This window comes from Oryzias latipes, chromosome 13 (genome assembly GCF_002234675.1).
Source record: "Oryzias latipes chromosome 13, ASM223467v1".
In the NCBI taxonomy this organism is placed as follows: Eukaryota; Metazoa; Chordata; class Actinopteri; order Beloniformes; family Adrianichthyidae; genus Oryzias; species Oryzias latipes.
In genome coordinates this window covers 7954069-7967610 of record NC_019871.2, presented here as the reverse complement: position 1 = coordinate 7967610, position 13542 = coordinate 7954069, and the positions used below count along the sequence as shown (strand labels likewise).

Here is a 13542-nt window from a genome sequence, read left to right as displayed (position 1 = left end):
CAGCTTTAGAATTTGCGTAACGTCCAGTGAGACAACAAGGCCGCCGCAGCCTAGGCAGTCTGTACGCAGATGTTACACAATAACGATTACCTACTCTAATGAAAGTAGGGAGAATAAACAACTCTTTATTAACGTCGTCGGGGCATATTTTAGTACAATTGTTTGAATTACGTTTGTTTTTTAAATGTGTGCGCTGAAGAAGAAACCCACACCAACCACTAGGGACCTTGACAGTGTTTGTGCTTTTTCGTGTTTTTCTGTTTTTAACTGGACAAAAATAAATGTTTTCTTCAATATCCCCCAGCTGTTCTCCATGATTGACATGAAGCCCCCAATATCCCGAGCTAAAATGATGTCTGTAACTAAAGCAGCTATTAAAGCAATAAAGGTAAATGTCTTGTTTTTTCTATTATTATTTTCGTTTTACATGAGATATGTTCACACGAGAGATGGAGATATATATTTACACGAGTTACATTTCCATTCCGTTTTTAAGTGTTGTAGATATATTTGAAAAAAATTGAACACACTGTACTAATCTGACTTATTTTTCTTTAACAGCTTTACAAACATGTTGTTCAGATTGTTGAGAAGTTCATCAAGAAGGTATTGCATTGGCAAATGATGGTCAAACATTTAAATACACTCATTTTAAACATGAATTTTTTTTCATATAAACCACAGCAAGCAACATGAAGTAAATGATTAAAATTTTTGTTTCATTGTTTTTCAGTGCAAGCCAGAATTAAAAGTTCCCGGATTATATGTTGTTGATTCCATTGTTCGACAATCCCGTCACCAGTTTGGTGTTGAAAAGGATGTTTTCGGACCCAGGTTCTTGAAGAACTTTGCAGATACCTTCCATTACCTTTTTCTATGTCCAGAGGATGATAAGGTACTTCCTTTCTTTTTCAGAGTGCGTCAGTTTAGCTAAATATAAATAAAATAAAAAAGTGACTTTTTTTTTATCTCATCAGAACAAAATACTGCGTGTCCTGAACCTGTGGCAGAAGAATGGTGTGTTTGAGATGAACATTCTTCAGCCTTTGATGGACATGGCTGCTTCTGTCACTACATCGTCTCCCACACTTGGAGGTAGTAAATCTACAAATGATGTTATTACAGAATTTCTAAAATAGTAACTCTTAGTGTAGAAAAACCCGGTTTATTGATTGGTGGTATCTTTTTAAAACCTCTTTAAGATATATTTTTTGTCCCTGAACAGTTCCTGTTGCCCCACAAAAGGATGCAGAACCTTTGGTCGGTAATGCCTCTGTTTTAGCTGATGAACCCCAACTACCCACATCTGATGCCTTAGCTGCTGTGGCACAGCTGCTTCAATCCCCCCACTGTCAGGAAGTAAGAAGTTATTGACAATAACACATCAGCCGTCTGACTTAAATTGTAAAACTTATATTTCTTCTTCTTTTTGTTCCCCGCCAGTTACAGAGGATGCTTCAGAACCTTCAGCAAGCAGATGCATCTACTGTAAACACTAACAATTTACCCAGCCCACCAATGATGCCAGTTTCCAAACTCAACCAATGTAGTGGCCGAAGTGCAAATAAAAGTTCTTTGGCAGAGGTAATAGCAAAGCTCTTTGATTTAAACAAAAAAAAAAGATTTTCCTTTTGATGTATTTAATTGTGTAACATGTATTTCCTCAGAAACTGCTTGATCGATTTGACTATGATGATGACCCAGAGGACATGCAAGTTTCAGAGGACAACAATCAATTACAGTGAGTTTGAGTTAATGCATGTCAATGTGCTTACTGATGTTCCTGGGGTTTTTTTTCTCTCTAATTTCTGTACAGTGCTCCATGGCTACATTGCAGTTCACCTTTTGCGGTTTTGTGAATTTTTTGTGTTCACACCCAGGCGATTTTCGCTGACGATGAGCCGAGCGAACATGCAATTTCATTCCCTGACATTAGATGGCGCTTAATATAAAACAGAAATACTCCTGTACATAAGGTGGCGCTTATGGAAGCGATTATGTAGCATAAATAAAAAGCAAAGTCAAAACCAGAAATGCTTTTTCATTTTCAAAATGAAGCTGCATTTTTTGACTCAAAAATATAATGAAAAAGCAATCCACCAAAATGCTTTTTCATTTCCTTCCTCAACACAGCTTATTCTGTCACTTAATTAAAATTAAAATGAAAATGGTATTTGACATTTCATTTTCAAACAGTTCTCTGGTAAATGTGTAGCATAATTCATTTAGAAATGTCTAATTTGACCATTAAAATGGATTAATAGAAATGCTTTTTAATTTTCAAAATGAAGCTGCATTTTTTGACTCAAAATTAAAAAGAAAAAGCAATATTTCAAAATGCTTTTTCATTTCCTTCCTCAATACAGCTTATTCTGTCACTTAATTAAAATGATAAAGAAAATGGTATTTGACATTTCATTTTCAAAAAGGTCCCTGGTAAATGTGTACCAAAATTCATTTAGAAATGTCTCATTTGACAATTAAAATGGATTAACAGAAATGCTTTTTAATTTTCAAAATGTAGCTGCATTTTTTGACTCAAAATTAAAAAGAAAAAGCAATATTTCAAAATGCTTTTTCATTTTATACTTAAAACCGCTTATTCTGTGTCATAATTCAAACGAAAATGCAAAGAGGGGATTGCATTTGCATTTTAACATCCACCCCGCGCACCTTGTCACAATATTCATTTCGAAAAGGCATTAGCAGAGGGGAGGCGGGGCGATGACGTCACTGCTTTCTCCGTGTGTCCGGCTGCTGACTGACGCACACACGCGCACCAGGAGCAGACTGTGTTAGCGGCAGAGACGAGGGTTTTGTGATGGTTGTGAACTTCTGATGAGTTTCCACAGCTTCTCAGGACTAAGTAACTGCATGTCCGCCTTCTGCGGTCCTCCTCCTGACGCACCGCGGACAAGCTTTGTTCTTCGGACCGCCAGCTGCCTTCGCACAGCGGAGCGCGAAGCTCCCGACGATCGCTGAAGGCGGAAATGCTGCTACGATCTGAGAAACCATCATATGAATTTGTGTTTCCAGTGGTGTCCAGAACAAAATAAAGACTGATGTAATTCACAGATATTTACACATTTATCTGCAGCTTCGCGGTGAATTTGCTGTTCGATGACAGCTGGAGCTCCATCATCTGACAGCAGATTTCTCGATGCTAAACGTTGCTGGTTGGACCAAAAACACTCACTCAGCGCGAAGCTGCAGGAGACTATCTTCATAATGTGCTTTTATTACAGTTATGCTAATATTTTACGGCCTGCTCTGCTCGATTATATGTTTTTAAATCCGTGCGGTCAGACGACGCTAAAGTTGGCTTACGATTCACAGCTTCTGATTCGCGAGGGAGCTAAAGGAACATTCTGCTGCATTTTTCATATTAAGATTACGTAAAACCGGGTCCTGTTCAAAAACCGCTGGACCTGGCCAGCTCAAACCTGGATTCCTGGATCTTAATAAATCAAACAGCAAATTCACCGCAAAGCTGCATATAAATGTGTAAATATCTGTGAATTACATCAGTCTTTATTTTGTTCTGGACACCACTGGAAACACAAATTCATATGATGGTTTCTCAGATCGTAGCAGCATTTCCGCCTTCAGCGATCGTCGGGAGCTTCGCGCTCCGCTGTGCGAAGGCAGCTGGCGGTCCGAAGAACAAAGCTTGTCCGCGGTGCGTCAGGAGGAGGACCGCAGAAGGCGGACATGCAGTTACTTAGTCCTGAGAAGCTGTGGAAACTCATCAGAAGTTCACAACCATCACAAAATCCTCGTCTCTGCCGCTAACACAGTCTGCTCCTGGTGCGTGTGTGTGCGCCTGTCAGTAGCCGGACACACGGAGAAAGCAGTGACGTCATCGCCCCGCCTCCCCTCTGCTAATGCTTTTTCGAATTGAATATTGTGACAACTAGCGCGGGGTGGATGTTAAAATGCAAATGCAATCCCCTCTTTGCATTTTCGTTTGAATTATGACACAGAATAAGCGGTTTTAGGTATAAAATGAAAAAGCATTTTGAAATATTGCTTTTTCTTTTTAATTTTGAGTCAAAAAATGCAGCTACATTTTGAAAATTAAAAAGCATTTCTGTTAATCCATTTTAATTGTCAAATGAGACATTTCTAAATGAATTTTGGTACACATTTACCAGGGACCTTTTTGAAAATGAAATGTCAAATACCATTTTCTTTATCATTTTAATTAAGTGACAGAATAAGCTGTATTGAGGAAGGAAATGAAAAAGCATTTTGAAATATTGCTTTTTCTTTTTAATTTTGAGTCAAAAAATGCAGCTTCATTTTGAAAATTAAAAAGCATTTCTATTAATCCATTTTAATGGTCAAATTAGACATTTCTAAATGAATTATGCTACACATTTACCAGAGAACTGTTTGAAAATGAAATGTCAAATACCATTTTCATTTTAATTTTAATTAAGTGACAGAATAAGCTGTGTTGAGGAAGGAAATGAAAAAGCATTTTGGTGGATTGCTTTTTCATTATATTTTTGAGTCAAAAAATGCAGCTTCATTTTGAAAATGAAAAAGTATTTCTGGTTTTGACTTTGCTTTTTATTTATGCTACATAATCGCTTCCATAGGCGCTCCGCAACTTTACACTTCTTAAAGTCGCTTTTGGCTCAGAAGAAGAGAGCAAGTATTTACGCGCTTGTCAGAATAATACAAAGAAAACATTAATATTTCAAGCACCAGTTGCTCCAACTGGTGCTTGGTTCGGGGATATTTTAAAATGTCCGTCATTATTTCGTCGTGGCAGTGTAGACGCTACTTGGCGTCTATCTTCTTCGCTGGTATATGTGCTCAGAAAGGCAGTTTGATGTTTGAGCGCCCCCAAGTTGTGTTTTACTGTAACTTCAGAAGCTCCAGACACGTGTGCAAAAGCGCTGTTCTCATTGATCGTATAGTTTTCGATGCGGTGCGTCAAACCAAAAAAACGAACCCGTGGCGGTTTTTAAAAAGTGACGCTTTGACGCGTGGCGTTTTTTCGCGTCGGTGTGCACACTCACATTGGTGCCCTTTGTTTAGTCACGAGGCGTTAAACGTCGGCGAAAATCGCGGGCGAAATTCGTCCCGGTGTGTACGGGCCTTTATGCTGGACTTATTTATTTATTTGTTTTACCAAGGTTTGAACCTTGAGAGTCCACATGACTGTTGGCTACTCTAATATTCTTCACATTTTGGCCATTCAGACTTTGTTAAACTTTAACATTTTTCTTTCATGGGTCTTTTAATTTGTGCTTTTTTTGGGGTTTTATTGAGATTTCTATTTTCCCATTTGCTCCACAGCTGAACAGAATGTAGCATAACTATGTCTTGTCCTGCATTGCAGTTTTATTTTTCCCTTCTGAGTTTTTGATTGTGACTCTTCAATGTTCCCACATTTTGTTATTCCCATAGGCAGCATTAAGTGCTATGGTCAGCATCACATCCATTTGTATATATGTGTGTTTATGGCTTCTCTAGTCTTACTATTTACTTATTTTCCTAGTTGCTGAGGTGTTTAACACAATATCTTGTGCCTTTCAAAAGACAGCTTTGTTGTGTGTTAATCAGGTTTATCTTGTCATGCCTAATCAGGACTGTAGTTGACCACTGTCGGTGTGACTTTTTCTTAAATGTTGGTGTCCATTACCACTTTATAATGGAAATTGTCATAAGTCAGAATGACAGCATATTGACACAAATCCACACTTACTGTTCTTCTCTAAATGACAGTATTTAATTTTTTTCTATGACAATATTTAGAGGTGAACGCTGTTTTTGTATGTTATTTGTAGGTGACAATGAAAAGTCACACTTCCTTGAAATAATTAAAACCGTGTTGCTGTTGTGTTAAAACTATAACTTTATTTTTACTGTTTAAAATGCTCTAGCAGGCTGATGAAATTCTCAGCCTGAATGGTTTACAGTCACTTGGATGTTGGTAAATTGATGTGCCATCATCATTTGCAGACTTGGTTTTAATTAAGAAATATTTTGTTGTGACTGTTGATTCTTATAGGAATGGATTGGAATTACTAACACAATACATACAAGGACACAAACACAAGCTAGACATTTTATTAACCTTAGCTTCTAACTGCAATAATCTTATTTGATCAGCATTTAAACTATGTTTATGTTTTACTGTTTATGATTTTTTTTTTTGCTTTTTTTTTAAGCAATTGGTATCATTAGGAAATTTTATAGTGTCTGCTAGGATTTTTTTCTTATGTTTTATTTAATAATTAACTTTTCTGTTAGAGATCTATATTTTATGATGTGTGTGTGTGTAATAAAGTCATTAAATCGGCTTTTTTAATGGGTTTTGTCTCAACAGAAGCCTTTCTGAAAGCTTGTTGAGACGGTTTTCAGACCAGGGAGCTGGAACAGACTTTCATGGTGTGATGGGGGACACGGCAGAAATAAAGGTCATTTTCTGTTTTGCTGGAAAATTAAATCGAAGCATAGAAGAATAGAAACTAGTAGCTTTACACAAAAAGATCAGACCCTTTAGCAAAGGACTTTGTGTTCTGAAAATCATTTAAGAAAATGATTTTGTTGTTGACTTTCTTTTTGTCATCCTTTAGCAATTTGGAGGAAGTCACGTTGAACGTCATTTGATACCAGATGGATACCATTCTCACGACAATTACCTGCAAACAAAGGTTAGTAATAATGTTCCCAACACTTCCAAACCAAGATATTTCTGTGACTACTTTATGATTCTTACTTATTACTAAAAAAAAGGTTTAAGTAAAAGATTAGTGAAAACTGTTCCTTAACACACAAAGCTTGTAAATTGTTTTCTCAACTGGCGTTAAAAAATATTTACTTAGCACTCTTTGTATTTAAATGTAATTCATGACTTAAAGTGGATTTAACTCATTAAACTTGCTGTTAAATTTTTTTTTTTTAAGGAAAGTTCTGTTGAAAGGCATAGAAGGGAAGGCAGACGCAGAGGTTATGGCAAGAGATCCAGATCCAGAAGTCGTTCCAGGTAAAACCTGTGGTCCTACAAGGCGATGTTGTCCAGTCTAAAAGCATGTGAATGGGGTTTAAAATGGTTTTTGGAGCAAAATAATGAATATTAGTGACATTTTTTGCATTGAAATTCTGTTTTTTTTCCCGTCTGAAAACAAATCATTTCACATCTAATGGCATCCTCTTTAGACTTGCACCACATTGTCACAAATTAGCAGAAACGCAGCAGTTTTCATAAGACAAATGAGTAATCAGAAAACAATTGTTTGCAAATTTTGTTTAGGCTGATTGTTTGGCGTTTTGTGCTTGTATATTTAAGGCAGGGAAAGCATGTATTATATTATTATACTGTTAAGCATCCAAAAACAAGGCAGCTTCTACCAGCTGCTTTGTTTTTTCATTTGGGTGTAAAGTTGTTGTTCATTTATTTCATTCTGAACCTTCTTTGTTTGATTTTATGTAGTTGATATGCATGAATTACACAGCAAAGCAGTTCTCTATTTGCTTTGTATGAAATTAATAAAAGTTGAAAATGTTTTAGCCACTCTTAGTCAAAAAGCCTCTCATAGTTAACAGCTCATTTTCTCACGTTCAACTAATTTAAATTGTGTTTCAGATCTCCAAGGAAAAGATCAAGATCTTCATCTCGCTCAGAGAGATCAAGACACAGAGGCTCTCGTTCCAGAGAGCGACACTGGAGATCCCACTCCAATTCTCAGGACAGGAATCAAAGCGAGAAAGACCGAGAACGTAGACAGAAGGGTCTCCCCAGCATAAAGAGTCAAACACTCAGCGGTATGTGCCATCATAGAACTATCCATATAGTACTGCTGGGGGATTTTAATCATTTTTTTTAATATTCCTAGTTTGCAGTACTACACTTTGGGTTGGACAGCTTGACAAGAAAACTCAGCAGTCGGATGTAACATCCCTTTTGGAGGAGTTTGGCCAGATTGAGTCTATCCATGTAAGTAAAAAAATAAAAAAGTGTCGGAGAGAGAAAGAGATTTTGTTTTCTTGGTCAGTTTGTATGTATTCATTTGCATCAAACTTCACAGTTTGTGCTGTGTAGTTCAGTTGTACAAATGTAATCACGTCAACAAAAAAACAATACAACAGGTATGGGCTGAAGCCATGGCTTATTGCCCTAGCCTATTTGCATTTCTGTCTACCTGTAAGTGACGGTTACCGTAGATACATTTTAACATAGATTATGGTTTTATGAAAAATGTTCACATATATTAATAATTCTTCTGTAAGATTGGGACACTGCAATATTCATATTTATTTATATTTTATACTTTGTACTCTTGTTGTCTTATTTTATTTTATTTCTTTTTAAATTTTGTCCTTTTCTATGTTCATCTTGACCTGAGAGATGCCAAAGAAAAATTCCGATGTACTTTATGTGCAAACGGCAATAAAACCTTGAATCTTGATACAAAAAATAAATTCTGGTTTCTCTCCAATATTTATCACTAACAGAGTTTAAAAAGTCTCAAAATATGGAGCGGCATCTCTTGACATCACCTGTACAGTTCTTCCACAGTTTTACACCTTCAACAGAAACACAGTTACATTTAAACTAGTTCTTGCTGCCTGTTTTCTAAACATATCCTCATTCCAGAGATCATTCAATCTCATTTAATACCAACTGTTTTTTGGTCAAAACTTATTTGAACTTTGTATACTATGCATTATTAAAACTAACAAGATCTTAGAAATGTAATAATGTTGATTTAGTAGATTGATTGTATGTTGAATGTTTGACTATCCCTATGGCCTGTATCTCTACAAAAATAGTTAAGTATTTTGCCATATTGGAATACAGTACCAGTAGATGGGCAGTGAAGTTTTATTAACCCTTGTGCTATCCTAGGCACTTTAACATTGGGAGTTGGGTCATCTAGACCCACTAGACAGTGCTCTGAACCTTTTTTCTTCAATGATTTGTGATCTTCAGTGGTGTCCATGGATTACATGAAATCTTTCCACCTTTGTCATGGTAGGGAGAACACGTCAAAGTAAGGGTGGGGTCATCTAAGTTAGCACAAGGGTTAAAAAATATAATTAGATATATGTAGTATAACGGTATGTAACATTTTTGTTTGAGTTGCAATAGATTTACAGGATCTGTATGTAGGATATGTATATTTTTAAATACTAATGTTAATTATTTTTATTTTACTTTTGTTTTTAGATGATACCTCCAAGGGGTTGTGCCTACATTGTCATGGTTCACAGACAAGATGCATATACAGCTTTGAAAAAACTCAGTCGAGGGTCTTATAAAGTCAACCAGAAGCCTGTGAAGGTATGTGGATTCTTTGATTGGATTTACATTACAAGCTTTATTCAGGTTATGAACCATGTAACGGACAGTTGATGAGTATGTGTGTGTTTTTCGTTTAGATTGCTTGGGCTTTAAACAAAGGTATAAAATCAGCACACAAAAAGTTTTGGGATGTGGAACGCGGCGTTTGTTACATTCCCTGGAGCAAAGTGAAAGTCGAGGAGTTGGAGAGCTATCGGGAAGGGGGTATGCTGGATGCAGAGACTCTTAATCCAGGTAGAAAATTATTTTAACATAACCTAAGCACTTGTTTGAATGGATAGAATATGTGTTTTACCTTATTTGGTCCGTCATGTTTCATTGATCTAGAGTGGAAGTTTGGCAAGGAACTCAACCACCAGGCAGCTGTAAACGGGGTGCTGGAAGGGGTTCCAGATGACGGTGTCAGTACTCTTGTTCAGGTAATGCTTATGCAGTCCTTAAATATGTTTTATTTTAATCCTTTTATTTTGATGAATTTATTGCCTCAGGGAGAGATTGTTTTGCAATCCTTCTCGAGGCTGTAAACACAAATAAATTATTTTAACTTTACAAGTGGTGGAGCCTTTCTGAATGACTTCATTTTGTATATTCTTAAAGAAATAAATGCTGGAAAACAATCACTTGATGTGATTGACCTACATATATTAAATAATAATTTGCATATTTATTTTTTTTAAAAAGGCAGCAAATATAAAACATTAAATAATTTATGTGCTTGTTTTAGGTTTAAATTAGATTTGTAGTGTTCTCTGTTGCTGATTCGCGTGGCAGATGCAGACAGTTTCAGTGTTAAGTCAATGGTTCAGGTGCGGCGCTAAGGTCTTGCAGCAGCGTGATTTGAACTGAGTGCCAGAGTAAAGAAAACAATGTGGACGCTGGTGAAGACGCTGGACGCTGGTGCTGCGTCACTTCAACCAATCAGGGACTAAACTTTGGACATGTGACAGCAGGTAGAATACACACCTGGTGGATCGATCCGATAGTTCTCCTGAACTCCCATCCATGTTTTGAGCCAGCTGTTCCTATTCGAGGGACCGGGTTTTCCAGAGCCCGTCACGGCGACTGTTGGTTGAAGGGGGGCAAGGAACTATAACTTTAAGTTTAATCCAACAATAAAATCCAGCCTTGGACTCACTTAAAATACATGCAGAGACTGCAGCAATGTGCCATCTTCTTTTCTCTCGCACCTGAGCTGGTCCACGCTGGACAAGGCAGATCAGGGAGCTTTCACATTGGCTCTTGAGCCGTTCTGACATCACAAAGGCTCATTGATTCAAACAGTGGATCTTTGTGACAACTCGATTGACATCGCTTTAAAAGTAGAAATACTGAGAAATGGAAAGATAAAATTTCTTCTGTTTACATTTGTTCTCTTTTAGAAGAAAAATGCCACAAGTACATGTCAAAGACTCAAAAACATGATTTTCATTAGTGGGGGGTCTTTAACATAAATCAAATGTTTTGGTAAATACAAAAGACCCCTCATATTAATCAGATTTGAACAATAACTGCAGTTTTTATTTTGGTTTAGCTCAATGTTTGATGGTTTTAGTGTTGACAAGTAGTTTTTTGTTCCAAAAAAGGTTAATGGTATCCACTATTCAGATGGGCTCCTCTGCTGGTAGAAATTTGGATTTGGTCATCTTTGTTAAGCCATTTCTTCTTTCTTTCTTGCAAAAATATTTGCACCTTCACTCAGTAATCTTGTACAATATCATCCAAGCTATTTAAATAAAGTGGGAATTAAAAAAACTTTAATCACTGTGGTATGTGTGCAGGGAAGCATTGATCTTTTTTCTGTATTCTGCAACAGCTGCTGAACTCTCATCAAGAATGTTTGGACTTGTGTGTTGGCAGTGTGTATTTGGAGTTTTTCCTTTTTAGTTTTACTACCAATTGCAAGTTTTTAGTCATAATACTGAAAATATGACTAAATTGCTAAAATTCTATTGGCCAAATTTGGTTAGAAATATTCGTTTTTATTTAAAAAAAATGAGATGTCAATTTAATACTAACCACAATAAATAAAGGCAGCTAGAAGAATGAGTCCAAAATCAAATCTAATCCTTCCTGTGTGTGAAGACTTGCAACATTGATCAACCAAAGTGACCTTAATAAAAGTATTCAACAGAATTATTTCATAACCAGCCAAACTGCTCAACAGACTGATTTAACCTGGAACAAACTGTGTTCAAGCCTTGTGCTCGGGTTTATGTCACCATTTCCGTCTCGTGGGAGTTTAAGGTCTAATTTTGGAAGAGGAGTGTCAAAGTTCAAGACAAGGTAAGCCAAACCAACCTATTACTGGACACTTCACAGAAGAGTGAATTTAGGATTTTCACTTTTCATGTTTTTTCAAAATGTTTATCGAGCAGAAAAAAATATTATTTTGGAAAGGGTATCCATGCATTATGGTACACAAAGCAGCTCTCAGTACCCGTGTTATGAACCTCTAAATAGTGATACATTGAATGATTGTCACAAACTGCATCGTCAGCTGCAAAACTACAGTCACTACTTTGTGCTTGTTTGAAAAGAGCAATCCAAACTCCCCATGGATGACCCTTTAAACACTTAACAGCAGGTATTCCTTCATTTGTAGACCTAATAACATCTTTGTACACATATCTTTCATTTAGTCATCTTTTTATAAAAATAAACTAGAAGGGAATGAATGGGGGAAATTATGTTATTGTTATCTCCAATCAATTTTTGTTGAAAGTAAAGGTCACAATAGATTCAAATAAAGCTTCTAATATCAGTTTTTTCTTTTCTTTTGGGAAACAGTAATATGTTCAAATCAAAACAGTGAGAGCATTTTCCTTGTTTGTTTTATTCCGTTTTTAAAGTCACAGACTTCTCAGTGTTTATCAACCCTGAACCTGTACAACCCTCGCATGTTGAGCGTTCTGCTTCAGTGCACTTACCTTACTTACTTAGTTGCAGTGGAATCCCCTACTTAGGCTCGTCAGCTCTGCAGGGAACATCCAGGCCACCAGGTCACTCAGCCTCTTGTGTATACTTCAACTTTGGATTAATGGTTTCTGTTCTTAACGTCACGCCCACGTGGTCAGTGGCGTTGGTTTTACAACTGCTGTTCATTTGAACTTTACCATTGATCTGGAGCACTCATCAAGGAGCAAAACCTCTTTCACGCCAGCAAAGAGTTTTGTTCGACGGAAGGGACACAAAACCCTAAAACAAACAGATCCTAATGCCACGATCATAAACAACAGCCACCTGAGGCTTCTGGCATTAAATGATATTTTGCTTTAACTTTTAACTAGTCCTCTGTTTTCTCGTCATTGGGGCCAAATAAAAGAATGAAAGGAGCCTTTAATTAAAAAAATAATAGAGCACCATGTTCAAATTCCATATGAGCACTGCCACCCAAAAGACCACTGAAATAAATATATCTAAAATGACTGAATTTTGTTCCAATGTTTCCTCACTAGCAATACGTTTTTTAATTTTTTTTAATTTAAAAGCCACAAAATCTGCTGGTTCAAAAGCTTGTTCAAAGCAGGAACTGTCTGAACACAGGTCATTTTAGGTACAAATGATTCATTTTACATTGAGCTTGAATTAAACATGTTTAGGTCGGTTTCTGAGCCAAAATTACTTGCTGAACACGTGAATTCCCACTAATCACCTCAGGATGACGCTGTTTCGTACCTCTTGGCAAGACAAAATACCAAAACAACTTTTTTTTAACCTCTTACTGATATTACCTAACAGTATTTTGAAGTTATTTCTTACACTGTATCATACATTTTCGCCAATTCTCATTTGAAAGATATTTGAAATGTATTTTCATAAGTTGAGATTGATCTGTAACACATACTTTACACATTTGTCCTCGTGTCTCCTCCTATTGATTAATTACTTTTATTTATTTTTGCATACTTTAAAAAGGGTTTTAGTTTAATTGTGTTTTTAAAGATGTTAAATGTCTTTTAGCATAAAGACTGAGCCACAATGATACAAATAACGCTGTGTCAGAGCTGGGAGGCAAAATTATCAACAGCCCCTGAAGACAAGGGTGGAGAACCACCAGTCTCAGGACATTCTGTATGTGCTGATGCAGGATTGAAGGGGTTTCTTTTTACCGCATTGCATCAGCACAGAAGGCAAAATATTATAAGGATAAACCTTCTGTTTTTGATACATTTTAAATACCCTGTAATTCTACTTGTTATGGCCTACCAGTAGTGGTTTGA

The 13542-nt window shown here is 36.6% G+C and overlaps 1 protein-coding gene across 2 annotated transcripts in view; it reads left to right on the top strand.

Moving 5' to 3' along the window:
• The window catches only part of LOC101174611 (splicing factor, arginine/serine-rich 15), a 29901-nt gene that overhangs the window by 422 nt on the left and 15937 nt on the right, over positions 1-13542 (top strand). For both annotated transcript variants that reach the window (XM_020708120.2, XM_011482333.3), the window contains exons 2-16: positions 305-388; positions 562-606; positions 734-895; positions 978-1095; positions 1226-1359; positions 1444-1584; positions 1668-1741; positions 6344-6434; positions 6594-6671; positions 6924-7003; positions 7604-7782; positions 7854-7954; positions 9188-9301; positions 9400-9556; positions 9650-9741. In XM_020708120.2, the coding sequence (XP_020563779.1) occupies positions 305-388; positions 562-606; positions 734-895; positions 978-1095; positions 1226-1359; positions 1444-1584; positions 1668-1741; positions 6344-6434; positions 6594-6671; positions 6924-7003; positions 7604-7782; positions 7854-7954; positions 9188-9301; positions 9400-9556; positions 9650-9741 (1650 nt within the window). The remainder of the gene's footprint in view (positions 1-304; positions 389-561; positions 607-733; positions 896-977; positions 1096-1225; positions 1360-1443; positions 1585-1667; positions 1742-6343; positions 6435-6593; positions 6672-6923; positions 7004-7603; positions 7783-7853; positions 7955-9187; positions 9302-9399; positions 9557-9649; positions 9742-13542) is intronic.